The sequence below is a fragment of the Gallinula chloropus genome (genome assembly GCF_964237585.1).
Source record: "Gallinula chloropus genome assembly, chromosome: Z".
NCBI classification, from domain to species: Eukaryota; Metazoa; Chordata; class Aves; order Gruiformes; family Rallidae; genus Gallinula; species Gallinula chloropus.
In genome coordinates this window covers 35137775-35158206 of record NC_140089.1, presented here as the reverse complement: position 1 = coordinate 35158206, position 20432 = coordinate 35137775, and the positions used below count along the sequence as shown (strand labels likewise).

The window sequence follows — 20432 nt, the reverse complement described above, 5'->3', positions numbered from 1 at the left end:
CGGTGTGGAGAAAATGTGTTGTTTAAAGATGTGAGACCAAATCCCTGTAATCTGTATTCAGAAACTACTTTAAAAGAAATCTGTGCATGCATTATCATTTTGATTCTGTGAATGGGATTCCAACAGTGAATTTTATAGCATAAAAAGCATCTTTGGTTCAAGACATAGCCAGTGCATTGATTTGAATACATTCTCTGTAGAATAATGTCAGAACTACAGATAATTGCTCCTTGTGTAAAAGCCATCAGTTTCACAAAACTTGGCTGGTGTTAAACGTAGTCATTTGTGCTTATCTGAACTGCAATGCTGGGGGCTTTTCAGACTCTTAATTTGGAAGCATGAAAGACAGTGTTGGTAGCTATTCTCACTGGTGTACTCTAGTAGTTAGCACTCTCCCTGAAAAACATGAATTTGACACAGCAGAAAAAAGGCATGATGGAAACTAATGCTTACCAGAAACTCTTGAAAAGTTTATGCCTGGTACTGATTTGGTTTCTGTGAGTTTATGTCAGTAAGGCAGATAGTATTTCTGCTCTCGTGCTTTTGGTGAATCAAAAAAGATTTAAGTAATGCTTCCAATAAGAAATCATAGAAATGTGCATTTGTCATGTGTTCTACCTCTTGAATTATTTTCATGAGAAGTTTTCTGTTACCTCACATATTTAACTTCACCATCCCCGAGACTGGTGTCAGGTTAGCCAATTTCCAGGAACAAGTTCAATCAGTTGTTGATTGCTATGGTTGTGGCTGTGGGCTATTCTAGTGATTTTTTTTTTCCTTTTTTTTTGGTTTAAATATCACAGTTGCCTTGAAGGGCTGAGAAAGTCATTATATTTTTATAATACAAAGGCTTGACTACAGAACTGGGAGTGGACTTGGGGTCAGACATGCTCCCATGTAGCCACACATCTGGGAGTTTTGTTAATTTTGTTGGTGGTGTTTTTTCAGGATATTTTCCAGCCTGCTAATAGCAGTTCTCAGTTTAGTCAGGTCAACTAAGGGGAGAGACTGTATGTTGTCCTTTTGTGTCCTTGACTTATCTTAGAAGCTTGCATATTGCTGCCCTGTCCGTTAAGTTTTAAATGCCATGGGATTTTAAGTTGTTGCTCCTGTGGCTGATGGAAAATGAACATTTACAAAGTTGCATAAAAGTCCGGTAAGGTCAGTGCATATGCAGAATGATCATTTTCACATGAATGTACTGTGAGGTGTGTTATCCTTCCTGTTCGGTACAGAAATTTTAGACCTCTTGGTGAAGCCTCTTTATGTAGAATCCAGGTGTTTCTTCAGGTAAAACTGCTCTATTTAGTATCTACAAAATCAAGCTGTGTCTAGGCAGGTGAACGTGGTGTAGCAACAGTATTTAATTCCAGATAGCATTACTTCACTCTTATCTTACATGGTCTCATTTGTCTGTTCATTCAATGTGCAGCCTTTGTCATGTTATGTTGGTAAGAGTAGGGGGTTTCCCCCCCCCTTTGTCCAATCTAGTATGGAGTCCACATCATGGCTAGTGTTCCTAGATACTATGGGACTTAGTTATCTGAAGTTATGTTATCAGTGGGGAGAACCTAGATAGTTAATACCTTACTTGGTAATCATATCTTGTCAAAAATCAGGATTTTAAATAAATAGTGTAGGTTGAGCAAGTTTGCCTACTTCACTTTGAGAAGAGCACGGATTTAAACACTTAGCTTGACAAAACAATTAGCAAACATGTCAATAATTTATGAAGAGTCACAGGATATAGTCTAAAAATTGCTTAAATGACTTACGATGGTAGAATATCTGTAATGATCAAGACTGGCGGTTGTTTCTGCTTTACACCAGCGTATTAGAACAAGAGTAGAGTCACTGGTAAGCGTTCTGACTTGCAGGCTTTACAGGTGAATTGTGGTCTGCTGTGAATGGTTTTCACTCTTACTGCTGAAGAGTACAGGAACTCTGGTAACTTTTTTAGCATTAATACATTGTGCCTGCTTATGTCTCTTAACTTTCTTGGATTGCAAGCGTGCATCTCAGTTGCATAAACTTAATTCTTTTCAGGCCTGCTCACATCTTGAAAGTGAGGCACCAAAAAGATGTGAAACAGTACTATGAGAAACAGGAAAAAAAAGCAGATAATGTAATTAAAGAAAAATAATCTTGAGACAGCTTTATTTTGTCAAATCTTGTACCAGTCTTTTTTGCAAATGTGTGGAAAAGTCTTGAGTCGATTTTTGTCATGCCATCTAGTGGCAGTTTGCTTTAAATTCATGTGCCTTAAATTCTTGGATCAATTCTTGGATCGACGTGTTCTCTGGACAAGGAGCAATAAAAGTGTGTGGATTGCAGCATTAGCCAGCATAATCAACCGAGACGTGGTTGTAAAACTGTTTTTCCTGTTACTGACTTAAATGTTAATGTATCTCTCTTTCTGAGTCACATATTAAAAAAAAGCCGTGTTGCCCTTTATGTGGATTTCTCTGGTGTTTGTGTTTCCTGAAGACTTCTGCTGAATGCGTGTGGCTGTTGTAATGGGGACATGCTGGAGAAGGACCTTTGGGACTTGCTGCAGGATGGACCTGGGTCAGGTGAAGGAAATGAAGGAAGGACTTTGCTGTGCTGGGCCTCTTCAGCCGTGTAAATAAAGGAAATTGTATTCTATGCTAACGCTGTGTAGAGGTCACGAATGGGGCTGATCTAGCTGCATGCAACTTGAGGCTTGAAGGAACTTGTGTGCAGCCGGTCATTGGAGTGAAGTAAAACTATTCAGCCAGAATTAAGGACTCTGCTTTGCTGTAGACTAAAATGGACAGGCACCTCTGGAAGTAGGCTATGGCAGTTCAGCTCTATCAGCTGGAAGTTGCAGTATGGGGATGAGCAGCTGAAGATGGGAACTTCAACAGGCTTTAACCAAAAGGGAGAGAATCTGTCTGTGTTTTGAGGCTCCTTCTGTACTCTGAGGAATGGATAAACTTTATTGATTACTTGATTATCTTTTTTCAGTCAACATAATATATATTGTGTATACCTGTCTGTACATGTGTGTTTATTATATACAGCTTGAAGCATTCAAGGTGCACTTTTTTTCCTTAAATGGTTTTAAAGTACAAGTAAATTTTATCAGACTACTGGTGAAAAGCGAGTAAGTTCTGATTACTTTGGAAACATTTTGTATCTTGGTAAGAGCATGATGAAACCCAGAACTTGATCCTGGAGGAGCTGTTCTGGACACTTCAATTGCAGTCTTCTCTTATAATGTAGGTGGATGTAACTTTTTTTTTTTTTTTTTTCTTTCTCCCTGTAATAGGCATTGAATGAAGTAGGAAATGGCTATACTTCTTATTTAGTGTCTGGAGCACAAATTATCTCCCTTTCTTTACATACATTGCTGCAGCTCTCAAGTTTGAAAGAGCAGACAACACATTCACCTCACAGTTTTTTATCTTGTCGTGGTTGCTACTGTTCTTTTTAAGTACCTTGCAGTTAAAAGTACTTTGGCTTTTGCGTGTCTGGTTTGGTCTCATAGGAAAGATGTGCTCAAAAAAACTGTCAGTGTGTTTTGTTTTGGTTTTGGTGGTTGTTGGGTTTTTTTTTTATTTCTTGTCTCTGGAACTGCCCTAAGGAGACCAATAGTTTTCAGGGAAGCCTATTTAGAGAGGGGATGGATGACTTCTGTCAGTGTCTGGGGGTTAAACAGGGTTTCCATTCCGGATGTTTCTGTTCAGCTGTCCTCAGATCTGGCTTCATTTTATTGTCTCCTAAGTTGATTACTGTATTCTTCGCAGTTGGTCTTGTTCTGCCTACTATAGTGTTGTCAGCTAGTAAATTTAGCTTGAAAGAGATCATTTGGGAGGTCTGTTCATAAAATGTCTTTAAATACATTCCTGTTACTCCTAGGCAGTGTCAGTTGCAGGCAATAATGGACATTGAATTGCAAAATTGATTTAGTAACATATTCTGTGAATAATGATAAAAGTCCTGTCCTTTTGCAGCAGTTTGTTTTTACTCCTGAGCAGAATTTTTTTCTCAGTTGAAAATGCAGGTAAAGTAATGTTTTCTGGAGGGTGGATCACAGTCATGTAGAGTATTGTTGAACTTGTCCTGTGGTGGAGAAGCAGTACGTGATGCATCATTACAATGTTTGATTATTTATCAGCTGTGTGTTCTGGTGAGTTGAAGAAACATAATATTCATGAGGCTTAGGTCTGTCTTCTGAAGTATGGCTGAATGTTAGCTTGGATCTCATGTTATCATGCCTGAGGTAAATACTAGATTATACACTGGTCCTCCACCTCCAAGCCAGTGAGTCTAACAATGTTCTCTGTGTGTTGTCTTAATCTGAGTGGACAGCCTTGAAGTAAGCAATTAGTGTTTTAGCAAGCACTCAAATAGTTTCTTTTGTTTAGTGTCTGTTTTGGTTTGAAGACTTTTTGGGAAGTTTTGATGCAGACGCTCTAGTGCTTGTGTCATTGGTGGTTACATACCCTGAGAATGGTCTGTGAGATCTGTATTCTCTTAACTCCTTTGAACACCAAGTCAGTGTTATTCCTGTGGCATGTTAAAAATTGGAATAATCTGTACCATCATGCTTCCAGAAAAGAGAGTTCTAAGTGGGTAATAGCTCCTGCTTGAGGAGTGACTGAGTAAGGTAGCAGTCTTCAGCTTGGAAAAGAGATGATTTGGGTAGTAACTACAAAGGTTTTCAAAACACAAGTGTCAAGGGAAGAGCAAGTAGGAATTGATTCTTCACTGTCTTTCCGTTCAAAAGCTCAAGGCTGCTAAACAAAGGTGGCAAGTGCCAGGTTCTAGTAGAAATTATTTTGCACGTTTTGTGTGGCAGACTTGTGAAATTCCTTACTAAGTTTCTGACCTCATGAATAAGAAGTCTACGTGGGATCAAAGGGAGGCAGGACCACAACTTCTGTTGAAAATCTGTAGGCTGGAAAGTGTGGAGGGAAGGGTGTGGAGGGAGAGATGTTCGCCCTGTTGTCTCTGCTATGCACTTCTACTGGCCAGGTGTGGAAACTGGATGCAGAAATAGATGACCCTTGAGCTGAACTATTATCACCATTTATTTATTTGTTTTAACTATACTGATATGCTGGTCAGCTAGTGCATCCCAGATACATCATGTGTGCTGCACAAACTCCCAAGGCATGTCAGTGTTGCCTTCTGTGGTGTGTACATGGTGGAAGTTTGGGAATCTGAAGTCTTTGGTTTAACTTAACTGTTGTCTGATGTAGTAGGCCCATGGGAAACATATCTGGGTAATGATTTGCACTGAGAGCACAATAAAAAGCCAATAAACTCTGAATTCTCTGGTTATTACTGTATGTTGCGGAGTTAAGGTAACTTTCTGCCATGTTGCACAAGTTCCAACATACATGCACATTTGATTGAAACTGTTTTTCATTTGCAGGAAAATTTTGAAGATGCCTTTGAAAACATCCCAGTGTAAGTACACCTTTTTAAATACATATATCCTTATTAAAACTACTTACACAGCAATGACATACTGTGTGTGCACCATTCTAGGGAAGCAGCATTTTTTAGGCACTGACTACATTCGCGTTTTCCAGAACAGTTAAGGTCCCCAAGAGTTGGGAAATCGAGATGTAATTAGGTTGATATATGTGATGAAGTATTTGTCAACACGTGTTAAAGCTGTAAAGAAATAAAAATAGCAACTTTAGTAACTTTTTTTTACATCCTGACAGCTTTAGACATTTCTGCATGGAGAAGAAGCTCTGCTTAGTGGAAAAACCTCAGATAAGACATTATGCAAAACCATCTAAGTGAGATTTTCAAAAGGAAACTGCAGTACCTCATAATGTAGTGCTGCACAGATGCTTTTCCCTAATGAAGTGAGATACAGTCACTTCTCTGGCATTAAATTTCATCCTGAAGCAACACTTCACATTAAGATGTGATGAAAACAGATGATGCTGGTCATAAGTGGGTTTAGTTTTTCTGTAGGATTTTACTGTGCCATGAAGCACATGCGAAGGGAATTATAGTGATATCCTCAGATTGTAAAAAAACTTCTAGACCCAGGAGCAGTAGCTTTGGACTGAATTTAATTGCCAAATCTTCCATAGCCTTGGAAATTTGTAGATTTGCCAGAACCTCTGTGTTTATCTTACCTTGTGTGTTACGGTCTGCTTTCTGTGTAAAAGTAACTACACTAATGAAACACAGAGCTTCCTGAGACTTAGAAGGACAGAAATAAGAATATGATATATTTGTGTTGAGAACTTTTCACAGTAATAATTGCTTTTTATTCCTTTTGACTCCCTAGCAATTGCTCTAAGATCAGATAACCTCTCTCCTTGGCTCTTGCTTCCCTTAGGCAAAATTTTCCCTCTGTGATGTTAACTTTATTACTTATGTCTTATTGTTTTTATTGTTATCTGATCATGTCGTGGATATTTATTATAGGCATGCAGACCTTTGATTTGTTGTTCTGGAGCCTCTTCTGTGCTTATAGTTGTCATACAGAGATGCTTTATAGCGGTGTGGAAGTTAGGTTGATGTTGGTTTATTCTGCCTTGTTTCTGTCTGTAATAATCATTATGCAGCAGAGTAAATGTGGGATGATGGAGAGAATATTAGCAGGACAGAAATTGTGTTGATACATAATGTCTCTAGTTGAACAGTTGTCACTGTGGTTATTGTCTTCATCCACTGGCCAGAAATACTATGTCTGCACTGTTACATTCTTGAGTGATTCTGATATATGTGTGTTTAAAAACTAACTTCCCGTTTGTTCAGGTTTCACTGCCTTTAGTTCAGCTTGTTTGTAGGACCACCCAGAGTTCTTGTTTGGGTGGTCCTGCACAAGCCTAGGAGAAAGCACAGTGAGAGTAACTGCCTTGCCTGAGCTCATACTAATTTTTATACAATATAATGTGGTTATGATGAATGTGATTATTTCAATTTTCATGTAGAAAATAAATGCACAGATTCATTTTAATGTCTCAAGGGCTGCTTTAGTTTGTGGAGCAGCTGTATCAAAAAAACCCCAACTTGCATTACATGAGATCCATGAGAATGGCTTTTTAAAAAAGGCTCTGAAAATACCCTGCAAGGTTGAAACTGATGATTGTGCGTGTTAAAATGGGCAGCACTAAATGTAATAAAACTTGCATAGGTGGAAAAGGCAGTATCTGTCACCTGTTAGCAGCAGCTTAGCACACTGACCTGTCGTGAGACATGCCATGTGTGCTGAATGCTCTTTACAGAGCCCGTCTCTTACTTGATCAGTTGAGTAATGGGAATACCAGACAGCAGCTTTAACCTTGAAATAATTTCAGGAGTAAACTGTGTCGTCTTCAGTGGCAGGTGACCGAACCAGTTGAGAACTGTCTCTCTCTTGCTGTATCTGTCAGAAAAGTGTTGCATCTACTAAAATGCAACTTGCTTTAGTGTTACTTTGAATGTTCAGGCTCATAAATGTCTCCACATGCCCTTCTCAAGTGTTCCTGGTGGTAATGCCCCAAAACATCTAAGTAATACACACTGCGGAGGCGAGGTACTTCAGTATTAGTTGATCCAGAGGAAGAACATATGTTACCTGTCAATCCCAACAGGATATATAAAGGAAGGAACAAGTATGTGAGTTTCTCATCATCAGACTCTGAATGTTTTCATGTTTTGACTATACATTCCGAGTACTGTATTTTTAGACTGATTTATAGTATGAATAAAGGCACTAGAATTAAGTCCTGTAGTTTGGGTATTTTCATATTGTAATCCCTTTTTCCTCTTTGGAAAAAAGAGCTTGAACCTCCATTTTGGTGGTTTTGATCTAAATCTTGTTCAGTTTGAATTGTATGGTTGTAGTCATCTGACAGAAAGTATTAGTATATGAGTCTGAACAGCACCATTCTTCCAAACTATTAATATTTTTTTTTCCATTTAACTTCATAGAAATTTTTATTCTACTGTTGTACTCTGAATGGAAGATGGGATTTGGAGTGCACCTGCATCATAGGGCTATAAAAACTTGTGATAGTGGGAGGGGACTTTGTTACTTTCATATGGCTTTGAGTATCTTTCATCAAATTTTTTCAGGTAGGGAGGTTGTTGTAGGTTTTGGTAAGGTCTCTAAATACTTAACCATCTTGTATAGTAGAGGAAAATGGAAATTTCTTAGCTTTGCAAGATTCTTAAAAGTATTAATGACTTACAATGTCGTCTTTTTATAATTAAATATTTTAATTGTTAATGGCTGTAGTAATTTTTGAGTATTGCTGTCCATATTCTCTTCTGGATTCACCCATATTCTCTTCTGGATTCCTTGTGTGCACTGTAGCTGTTAGAAGAACATGTGCCATGAGCACTGAACTAATTGAGCTTCATTTCATGGAGATTATTGTCTTAGGAACCTACATCTTCTCCCACCAGATGAGTCAAGCTTTCCCTGCACATGTCCTCATGACCTAGTTACCTCTCCTTTCCCCACCTGCACCCTCCTTACTCCTTGATGGCTAACAGGTAGCCTGATTTTTCAGCAGGCCAACAAAACCCCAAATCAAATGTTATGCTGTAACCTTCCCCTCAGTTGGTACCCATTTAGGTATTTCAACACTATCTAGATCCTGATTTTAATCATCCAGGTCCACTGACTGCTCTTCTGTCAAATATGGCTGGTTGAAAGTAGTAAATAGGTTAAAATATTAAGATTGTGGGAACACGTGTGGACAGTTGTCATTATCGTGTATATTTTTCCTTTGAAAATGAGAATCGTAAAGATGCAGTTCAGTGTTTGGGATTTTGAGCAATAACAGTAGGATAATCTCATCTGGAATGCTGCTGTTGCTGGCTCGGCGCATTTAGATAATTAGCTACTGTGCAGTGATTGGAATTGCATAGAAATGTGAGTATTCTTTTGTATATGCACATGGCTCTTCATTTGACTAGACTGTCTCAGATTCATCAGAAGGTACAGCTCTTTAAGTAAAGGTGCCAGAAACATCTTGGGACTTTGTGGTTCTTCAGTCTTACCTTGCTTGAAACTGCTTGGTTGCAGTTTTGAAATTAGTCTGGTAGTTTGCCTGAGGGGGTACGGATTTTTTTCCTGTTAATGATATGGTAGTAGAAATTTATAGGCAGCTGTTACTTTGTAAGACTGTTGATATTTACTTAAGAAATTGGAGCTGGTTCACATTCTGTCAGATCAACTTGGTGCTTTAGAGAATTTGGAAAGAATGTGCAGGAACCACATCTTCATAGTATTTAATACTCCACTCTATACATATTTTACGTGGAGAATTCCAGAGTAACTCTGCTCTATATATTGCTACAGCAAATGCTTTATTAATCTAACTTACCTTTAACTGAATTTATTCCCTGAACTTTATTGCTTAACTGTGCAGGTTAGATGTTAAAAGGGCAGTGAGTTATCTTAATAGGGTGAAATCCTTCCCTAAATCTCTAGTGCTGGCTGTCGTATCTGAGGACAGGTCCAGGAGGAAATCAGTCTTTGCTCCGGTTGTCTAAATGGATTAGATGCTTTATCTAGACTCTTTTGTGATCATCTACTGGTGGTGGCTACTGTAGGTATACACAGCAACTCCAAAACAGGTTTTGTAATGAGTTCAAAACAGCTGTTTTTTGTAGAAATGTGGAGGGACCATTCAATGGAGATCCACCTGTAAATGCAGTTCTTTACTCACCTTGCTAAAGCCAAAGAAAGGCTTTACTGTAGATTAGTCTACCATTTTGCTTGGAGCAAGCAGTGGCTTTTCCCCTAGTATCTTCTCTGCCCAAGAGAGTTACTGAGCTTTCAAACTACTGGCTTGGTGATAACTTTTGATGCAGCATCCTCAACCTTACAAAGAGGAAATAGTTGGGATATATGTGAAAGTAAATTTGCCATTACATGGTTGTGCTAACTCAAAGCTGATTTCAAATTGTGATAGTCTGCTGTAAAAGGACTATATATATTTCTGCTACCTTAATTTCCCCCCAAATTATTCAGAAATTAGTTTTATGGAATACAGAGCTCCATGTTATCTGTTGCCCGAGTATAATACTGTAAATTATCTCCTCTTTGGTTTTTACAAGGTGATTAGAAGAGGTTTGAATTCTTGGCACTATTACCATATTACACCTAGCTGGTACTGACCTTGTCAGTGTTGTTTTCATGTTTGGATGTATATTATCCTTAGAACTTCTTGATTTGTTAGGAAACTGTAGGAAATTTTTAATTTTATTTGGATTTCCTACCAGTTCATTTTACTTACTGTTCGTTAAAATATCATTTGTGTGACAGGGATGGTACCATCAAGTTGTTAGGCTTTGTGGTACCAGTGGGCTTGCCAGGTTTCTTTGAGGTAAATGCAAGTTGATTATTTCAGTTATCACCCCATTATCAGGGGCTTCTGCAAATGAATAGCAACATTAAGACTAACAGTGTTATATGGTAGCTGACTGGGTATGTTTATGGAAGATGCTTTGTAGTTGTCTTGGAGGAAACCTCCTAGTCTGCTTGACTGCTGCAGACAGATCATATGCAGAGGAAGTCTTCATCTTGCACTATTTGTGCAGAAATTCCTGACACAGGCCCCGAGTTATTTTTTGTCAGTGGAAAGAGAGAGATCTCGTTTAAACACATTTAAAAAAACCGAAATGGTGGAAAAGTGGAAGCTAGAATTCTGTAGAAAAGCAGACAGATGATTTTTGATGAAAAAAGGAATTCTTAGAGTTTTCTGTTTTTACCAATTTTACCAGAAAAAGGCATATTTCAACGGTATATTATCATTCCTCTTGCGCATTTCCTTTTCCTACCCAAAGCTGGATACTGTTAATCCTTGATCCTACCAAAGCAGCTCTGTGTGGTATTACTGGGGTGATAGATTAAGGGCCAGAAGTGTTTAAGGAAGTTAGAGCAGGTTATCCTTGTAATCTCAGAAGTGTAGTTAAGATTTCAGTTATACCTGAACATGTGTGTGTTTTGTGAGTGAGTGAAATTGAACAGCTGAGGAAATGGCCCTAAATTCACGTTTGAATCCAGGGAGCCAAACCCTTATTAAATAAAGTGTTCGGCTCTGTAAAGCTTGAACTCAAATTCTGACCTTGTGTTAAGACAGTGAGAAACAGCTGTGACCATGTAAGTGGTCACAGCTTTATTTTCTTGTGTGTAGTCCTCAGAATCAAGGAGAAGGAAAAAGTCCAGTAAAAGTGACTTCTGTATCCAGTAAATAATACTGTCACTGATACATAAACATGACACAGAAGCTACTTTATATTGTCAGTCTCAAGATTTTGAACAGCGGTGGTGAAGCACCAGCCTGGTTTTACTAATCCTTCTCTATCCCAAACAGTTCCTGGTTTATAAGTTATTTAATTTTGAAGGGTTTTGAGTAGGCAATAATTACACCTAACTCTACTGTATTTATCGCAGCTATGCCTTTTGCCTGTGGTGTGAGATTTCTCTGTGTGTTTGTATTTGAGTAGAAATCTTCAGGCCACATTGTGCAAATGTTTACTCTGGTATCTTCTGTTGACTTAGAAATGTGCAATTCCACCTGTGGGTATAGCTGCTTAGAGAAATGGGGTGAGGAGGGAGAGAACGGGGGCTGGGGAGGGGTGGGGAGTGGATATACGACAGTGGGACCACGCAGAAATCTCAGGGACATTCTGCACAGAGCTGCCTGAAACTCTGCACTCTTCCGCACCGCATCACTTGCCTGCAAGCCTTCTCTCAAAGGCTGGCACACAGAAAGATACCACAGCCTGTTTTTCTGTAACCCAGCATTTGCCAAAAGAAGTCTGTCTTAATTGAGGCTAAATATTTGGGTCGCTGCTTGTGCCTTGCTTTTCTGTGAAAAATAAATTAGCACCGTGGCAGTAAACTCACATAATATTTTGGGGGCAGAAGTTCCTGGAGACTTCTGGAGTCTATTAATTATTATGTTGGAATCTTGATATTGAGCTGGAATGCTTGATCTACTGATCATATCTGTGTTTTCTTTCTTTAAATTTATTTCAGGAAATTATTGTTTATCCTGTGCTTTAATAAAGACTGCACAGTGCTATTTGTGCTCATGCAACTCAAGAATTCCTTCTGTGAATCACTTCAGAGACTTTGAAAGGGATACAGACTTAATCTTTTGGATTGGTGGTACAATCTTTAATAAATTAATGCTTTAGTGTTCATTTACTTAACTTGTAGTTGAAAAAAAGGTAAAGTTGAGGGTGGTGCCTTGCTCAGATGCTGAGGAGGAAGAGAATTGCTTTCAGGGAAAGGGGACTGAAAGCCAGATTTACCACGGTCTTTATTTTAAACTATCGAACAAATAAAAATCTCTCTGGTCTTGAATAAAGTGTGTTGATTGGTTAGTTTGTTGTTCCTGCTGCTTCCCCCCACCCTCCACAATGGAAAACTCTCTAAGAGCATTTTTGGAAACAGAGTGGAAGGTGGCTTGAGTGTGCATTAGTGGGTTTTTGTTTAAGACAATCCAAGGAAAATGTTTTGGAACACGTGTTGATGTTCGCAGGCAGAAAGCTTGCTTTTGTCAGGTTTGTGGAAACATGCTCCTGACTCTTTCCACAGCTTTTTGAGCCCTCAAGTTTGGACTGTCCGCAACTTATGCCAAATAAAGACAGAAAACATTGTATGTTTTGTGTGTGAACTGAGTCAACTATTTTATGTGACTGTTTAACCTTGATTCAGAACTGTTTTATCTGCCAGGTGCAATCAAAATGGGAGAAATTGTGGCCCTTTGACACTTCCTGCCCCAAATAATGTTACTATAATAAGTGACAATGCACATCATAACTCCTTCCAAGTCACGTGGTGGAGAACTTTGATATCTCTGAACTCATTGGTCTTTAACACTCTCAGTTTCAATTTCGAGGGAAGGGTACAAACATCCTGATTCTAAAGGTGCTGTTGTCCCTGAGTCAGAGCTCTCCATCTCATCTCATCTCTGGCCTGCAAAGCTGAGTTTACCTGATGGTAGCCATTCATTTCCTCAGGAGTTTTAGGAACTATTGTGCAACTCTTTCCTAGTATGTTGCACCCTTCCTTGTATTTTCAAAAGTAAATTGTTTGAAAGATTGGTTTTTGAAGTATTAATGCTTCTTAGTACTTAACGCCTCTCTGAAATGAGCAAATACAAATCTCTGTCTTCCTACATTGTGCTTCAAAGGCTTAGTTTGAGACATTTTTGTGAGTAAATCTCATTTCATGGCAGTAAACATAGCTGCAAATAGATACTATTAGCCCTGGTGGTACAGCTTTAAAGAATACTTTTCAAAGGTAATAGGGAGAGGACATAGTTTAATTTTCTGCTGCGTAGCTCCCGTGTGCTAAGCTTTCCTGTATCTCATCTGGAGAGATTAGACCAAAGGGATGAAACTCTGTCTCTTGTTAGCTGTATTGCTTCTGACTTGAACTTTCTCCTGTTGTGCTAGGGATTTATTCTGGTCATGGGACTCTAGGTAAAAATTTGGATTTCTTGGGGGGGAGGGGGAAATATGAAAGGGTTAAAAAAATATTTTTATTTGTTTGATTGCTGTCAGATAATGAAACAAAATGTGAGCTAGTTAGTTTTCTTCCGTGCTGCTTGCTACCAACTGTTTCATATTTGATCTGTTTTTACTGCAGTTAACATTGTTATACTTCTCCTTTTTTCTTTGACTTTAATTGTAGCATCTCTTTTATTATTATTATTCAGGAAATACTGAGGTAACTCCCTTTCTGCCTTTAAATATAAATCACTTTGTGTTCCTCATGTCTCCATTTTCTCCTTGCAGTTAGGAGTGATGGATTGGAATTAGGCTGCAGCACAGATTGGGAAAAATCTCCCAGCATCCTCTTCCCGCAGAGGCATCAGCTTCCAGCATTGAGTGTAGCTGCTGCCACTCTAACTGACATTTCTTTTGAATTCGGCGATGGAGAGTGCCTCCGATGCCAGCTGCTGGCTCGTGAACTTTTATTCTTTCTTTCTTTTTGCTTGGTAACTCGTTAATGAAACCTCATGGATATTGAGAAATAAAGCAGAATCAGTTTTCTCTTTATGCCTTTCTTTTGTGCAGCGGGTTGTGGTGCTTCCCTTTTTTTTTTTTTTGGCGTGTGTGCGCACAGTGGGAAAAGAGCAGAGTGAAAGAAGCAGCGCTTATTCCTGCCTAAGGACTGTATTTACATACCTGAAGTTAACTGATTCAATCCTGTAAGTATATTACCTCTGCCTTCTAGTCCCTGAAATCATGAATGTGGCAGTCAGATTTATGGGGTTTTATCTGTGAAGATTTACTTTGGCAGGTATGTTGAACACTGGAACTACAAAAAATTTTTAGGTGGATTTCCTTGAAGAGGCAAGAACGCGCTGTGAAAGTATCTTTTTTTAATGAAATAATTGTTTTTCCTCTGCACCTTGCGGTGGTGAATGGTGCTTTTAGAGAGCAGAAGCTTCTCTGCTGATGTCAGTGCTTAATCAGCTTGGATGCTGTAGGTTGTAGAACACCGCAAGGTGTGTGTTGTGGGATGCCATTCTTTAAACTGTGGTAATTTAAGGACAGTGTCAGATCTATTGTTATTTCCTCCATTTATAGTGTGTGCCTTCTACTCGGTGCATTTAACCGTTTGAGGTTATGTAATTTTTTCACTTAAATATAAATAATTTATGTCATGGGATGCAGTTCTGTGCTTCTTGAGCACTAAATGTTAAGTATAATACAGTGTGCTCGTGAAGGTTTTAGTAGTTTAAGGTCTCCCACATTAACTACAAGTTCACTGTGTAATAAATTCCAGTGAATTGGTTTGAAGTTTAGGAAGAATGTCTTACTAGGATCACACTGTCCTAATTGTCTCTTTGGATCTGAGCCAGTATTTGTGTGACGCAGTGTTAGTCCCATAAACATCTGGACTGATCTGGTGTCCTACTTGCTGCATGATTTATTTCTTGTTTTTTCCATAGCAAGATAAGTGGAGTTTTTGTTCGTTTTGTGTAAAACTGTCAGTAAGCTGTCATGATTATGTATGCTAGCTCTTTCAGAAGGATCTCTTTCAACCTATTTTCTTGTCACTGTGTCTTGTTTAGACCTACTTTCTCAGGGAAGCATTGCACAGATTAAGGTTTGGTTTGGGGTTTTTTTGTGAACTTCTGTTTGTCTATATCTGCAGACTGTAAGTTTTGGCAGTATTGCTCTGACACATTCAGGTACTCATTTTTGTACACAGTATTGCCTGTATTGACCTAAGCTGGACTATTTGATATAACTGTCTGATAAGGGCTATTCAAACACAGTCAGTTACTTCCTCAGTTTGTTTGCAAAGATCTCTTGTGAAAACATGCAGCTACAAATACTGCTGAACCACCGAGTTCCACTAATAAAACTGGTAACAACCTTCCATAGTGCTGTGCATTTCCATTTTTTATAAGGCAGAACAGCGTAAAGCAGATTTTTCTCCTACCTGCAAAATGACATCAGTGCTGCTTTGTTCTTTCTTTCCCCTCTGTCAGACTGGTCACTTCTAAATACCTGTGGTCTGATTACGTGTATTTTGCAGTACTGTGTCAAATTCATGCTAGGCTATCTTGATAGATGAGAGCAGGATTATTTTCTTGACGCTGCAGAGATCAGGTAAATTGCGTGTGCGTGTTCAGGTGAGTAGCCACTAACCCAGGTAGTTGTCATGGGTCTTGCTCCCGCAATATGGCTGATTCATGATGGAAAAATCTGTGTTTTGCTTACTGTGCATGTGCAGTGCAGTTTGCTGTTGAACTTAAAAGAACTTGGTGTCAGATAAAGCTGCTGATGTTTCTTTTTTTCCCTTCAGGCTGTAAAAACACTTGACTTGCAGTAAATTGATTATTGACTCACTGAATCAGTTTAATGATCAGCCAAAACGTAAAACATCTGTGAGAGCTCATGTTTTGCTGCATAAAAAAACCCAAAAGAAGTAGCTAGAGATGTAGCCTTTTTGGAGGCAAAACCTTTTGCTGGTTCTCTTGTATCCCATTACCAGATTGTCATGAAGCAGCACTGTATGTAGATGCTGGGCTGGCTTGGTAACTAGGACAGTAACTGTGTGCGTCCCCAAAGTTGGGGATTACAAACAAGGCTCACATGCAGAATGTAAAGGAAAGCAACATTATTGGTCTCCTGACGAGTGGTGGTCTGATGTTTAAACTTTAAAGGTCAGATGAAACTTTAAGAAAGAATATTTGTTTGTATATAAAGTTCTTGATGTGTTTGGGGTTTTCTTTAGTGCATTGCATCTGGAATATAACATTAGAAGTATTTCTACTGCTGTGAGCATTACTAATTCCTAAAACAAAACAGCTGCTTCCTGTAGCTAAACATGTATCTGTGATGCTGGGAAAATCTAAAATTAGAAGGTGTTTTTCTGAAAAAGGAAGAGAGGGCAGACACTCCTATGGAAAATGCCAGCAGCTCCCCTTCCACCCCAGCTTCTGACCTGTGAGGAACAGAGCCTTATCTGCCTTCTGTCTGCCTTCTTAGATTGCATGTGTCTGTTATGGTGTAAATGAGTCAAATTGCACTCTTAGGTGAAATTCTAGTAGTCTATGAAAAGATGTCAGTTTGAACTTTTATGACAATGCTAAGGTAGAGTTGAAAGCTATGAAGTCTCTCAGCTAATTTTTATGCATATCTTTTTAGTAACTGTTGGTTTTCAACAGGGACAGCAGCTGCTTCTCTTTTTTTTTTTTCCCTCCCTCAGTTACCTCTTCTTTTTTACTGTATCTTTTTCTGAGCGATCCAACTCCTTTTCTACAGCTGTTCCTTTTTGAAAAATACAGGTTTTGATGCATTATTATGTATACAAATGTAACCCCCCACCTAGCTACCGTTTCTTGTTTTCATTCTGCATCAGCATGTCTGCAACAGCTGTAAGACAAGGGGGAAGAAAGACTTTCATTTTAAAAATCTAACAAAAAAACAGAAACCACTGCCCAACCATGAAAACCAACAATAAACAAAACCCCAAACCCAACCAAACCAACCTCCCAACTATATTAAAAGGAAAATGCCCTAGTTATGAGGTTGCTTGGTCATGCCAAGGATAGGATAGGCACATCCCTTAGTATTGCAACAATCCAGGGATTAACTGGTACAGATTTACAAATAACTGGTTAAATGCTATGGTCTTGTGGTTGGGTAGCATTGAAGAGGAAGGTGCAACCTTGCTGAACTCAATTGCCACGTGGCGTGGTGTTTCCACCCTCTGCTCTTAACAGTTCTGTGGGTGGATAGGTGTCTCCAAAGTTCAAGTCAAAGCCAGAAGGGCTTGGGTGAGACCAGTGCTCTTTGCCACTGTCTGCAGTAAAATGTGATTTTTAAGTACAGAGTGCAAGAAAGTCCTGAGAAAGGAAAAAGGGAAAATAAGCATGTTATTTTGTCAAAATACCAGGCTGTGTAAATTAACATTATTTAAACTAAATGATTGTTGTTGGGAGGGGTGTGTCTGTTGTGTGTTTTGCAGTGGTTTGGTGGGGTTTTTTTATTATTCCTATTGATTTTTAAGAAACTGCCTGTTGTTGAATGGATCGTAGTATAGTAAGCTTTCAGAGTAATGCGTGGCTGTTTGCAAATTTGGCTAGCACAGCACCGGATAATTTTGCTGCCAGTTGGTTTTCCTGTGTTAAGAACACAGACTGCAGCATGCGTTGGTGAAGTTATGAAACAGAGAACACTGTGCCTTCAAAGAAATAATGTCTGTCTTGCATCAGCATGAGAGTTTTTTTCCCTGCTTCCTGTAAGTTGGTAACATTTCCATTGAATATGTAGATACAGTTTTACTTATCTAAAGTTCACACTTCTCATAAAAAGGGATGTGGGCATAATGAATGCAGAATTTTCTGTGGAGGTACACTATCACTAGTAGTACATTTACTGTATGGGTAAAAATTAGCATTTGCTATACTGATCAGATAGCTGTGGTTTGTAGACTTAGTATATTAATGACAGTAGCCTAGGATTAAAGTAATTTATGTAAGTTGGAAATACTTCCAAACTTCTATCCTTATTCCTTAAAATTTTTTTGTTGTATCGCTGAGGGGTGTTGGGTTTTAGATGAAATTGTAAAAGAGTTGGCAAAACATTTTATGTTTATAATAATAATAAAAATATCTGTTGATCACATGTTTCTATACCTTTCCCTGATTATTTTTTAAATAATCACATTGAGTTAAATCCCCTTTTTGTTTCTAAACTGGAAGTAATTGGCAATTTAGAAGTAGTGTGCTCCGCTTAATGTAAAGGATTTAACATACTTTAATTTGCACAAGAAACCTCTAAATGTGAGAAGGGTTACTCTACCTTTCTGTGGAGTGATTCCACCTTTCTGAACTGAGCTCCAGATGGGAGGAATGCATGGCATGCATATAGATAACAGACAAAAACCCAGCCTCATGGAGTCCTTGCTCTTTAAGAGCCCGAGTCCTGAACATGTCTGTGGAAAGACATGAGCTAGCACCACAGTACTGAGGGCGTGAGGGATGTGTGCAGTGTCTTACTTGGGCAGTAGTCCTTCAGGAATGATATGTGCTCAGCTTTCATGAAGATTCCTTAGAGTTAAACTTGATAAGGAAATTATTCCTGAAAGTGGTGCGTCTCTGCTTGTATTTACTGTAAGAGAAAACCAAGCAGAAGACCCACACTTGTGAGTTTTAGTGGTCTTTTGTAGTGAGAAAATCCAACATAGTTGGACAGTTACTCTGCTTTTATGAACATTTCTGCATGTTCACGTAACGTAAGTCTGCAGATTGTACTACTAAAGACCATATAAGCTTTCAGACACCCTTTACTGAACTATCCTGAGCATAATATGTATACCTAACTGAATACCTCAGTAGGGTTTAGCAGTACTCTTACTTTGTTAGCTTTTGCTTCATGCCATAGAACTGTTGGTGGGTATTTTGTATTTCACAGAGATAGGAGACCATTGTCTATTCAGAGGAGTGCAAATAGGTACTAAAAACTACAATTCAATTATGTTTTCTTAAACAGGCAGTGTAAAGGTGTTTCTTAGTTGTCACCCATGGACATAGACACTAGTTTGCTTTTTCTCCTTGAAACGTACCGGAAGAATCTGACAACATACAGAGACAAGATGTTGAATCACAAGGGGAGTTGCCATACACTGATGAAGGGGAAAATAACTGGGAAAAAAAAAGAGCTATGGGGTTTGTATTGTTATTTTACAGGGCTAGGCAGAAAGCGTCTCTGTCATAGTAAAGAATCACTGCGCTTTCCTTTCACTGAGACTGAGGAGTAGTGGTAGGCTACTGCAGGATTTCCTGTGCTTGGATAGAAAATGACTGTGAGGGGATCAAGAACTAAGAACCTGATCATCACCAGTTTCCCCGTTCTTAAAGCATGATTGTTGAACATTGCAGAATTACGAATGGAAGTACCCTTGTTCTAGTGAGACACTGCTAATCAGAGGCACAGTTCAAAATTGAAAACACAGCAAAAAGGACACCAGGGACAGAAAGTCTTTGTGCAGCAGTAACACAAACTGGGTCATTTGGGTTTAACAGGTGATTCTTGATGTGGTGATGGTGGCACCACATTTTTTAAATGTGTTGGGTCTTTCCAAATAGTAAGAGCAGCTAAGAGAACACATCAGGTACATTTTGGCATGTAAAGCCATGCAAGCCGTGAACATGAAGTGATGATTTAATAGTATCTCTGTAAGCTGTGACCTCTGATGCAGTAGTTCATGTACAGCTTTTGATCTTGTCTGGGAGACCATCTTCCAGGGCAACAGTGGGTTCCAGCCCCTACAGGATTATGCTGAAGGAGTTGGCTTCTGGTGAAGATCAGCTGCTCTTTACTGTTAAGAAGTCGTGCCCTGGCCATTCAAGATGCATGACAAGAGTGCTCTGTTTGATATGGTAGAACATAAATAGATAAATGTTGAGTTTTCTGATTGAACATACCCACTACTAGAAAGGGAAAGATCTACATCAGAAAGTAGAGGAGCACGCTATATAGCAACAGTATCAGATTTTGAGAATATATTAGGGTTATTTGATTTACCATCTTTGTGCAGAGGACAAGAACTGCCCTGAGAACAATGCATTTTAATGCTGTTTTGTCATTACTAAGTTAGCAGTAACTACTCTGGTTGAGGCTTGCACGTATGTTACTCAAGAAGAGTGCTACAAATGGTAGTTTCTTGCTGTCCTATCTGTTGATACTGTGATTGATGCCCAGAATGGTTTTCATTTGGGTTTAAGCAAACAAATGTCTCTCAAAGATTCTTCTTCTGAAGCTTCCATAAATGTTAAGGCTCTCTTGTTTGCTAAAATATTTGTTTTCTGAGAAAGGGATGTGATGTAGGTGTAATGGATTTTGTTTTCTTGGTCCTTGTCATCAAAATAGCATCATCTCTGCAGACCCCCCCCCACGCTTTTTAAAGACTCCTTTTGTTTGTGTTCAGTGTGGATCTTAAAACAAGAAGTTTT

General features: G+C 38.8%; 1 protein-coding gene across 1 annotated transcript in view; it reads left to right on the top strand.

Moving 5' to 3' along the window:
* Positions 1-20432, top strand: part of TTC39B (tetratricopeptide repeat domain 39B) — a gene marked incomplete at its 5' end in the record, with an annotated part of 72185 nt that overhangs the window by 19177 nt on the left and 32576 nt on the right. The window contains one exon of the mRNA XM_084277881.1: positions 5405-5439. Coding sequence (XP_084134007.1) covers positions 5405-5439 — 35 coding nt within the window. The remainder of the gene's footprint in view (positions 1-5404; positions 5440-20432) is intronic.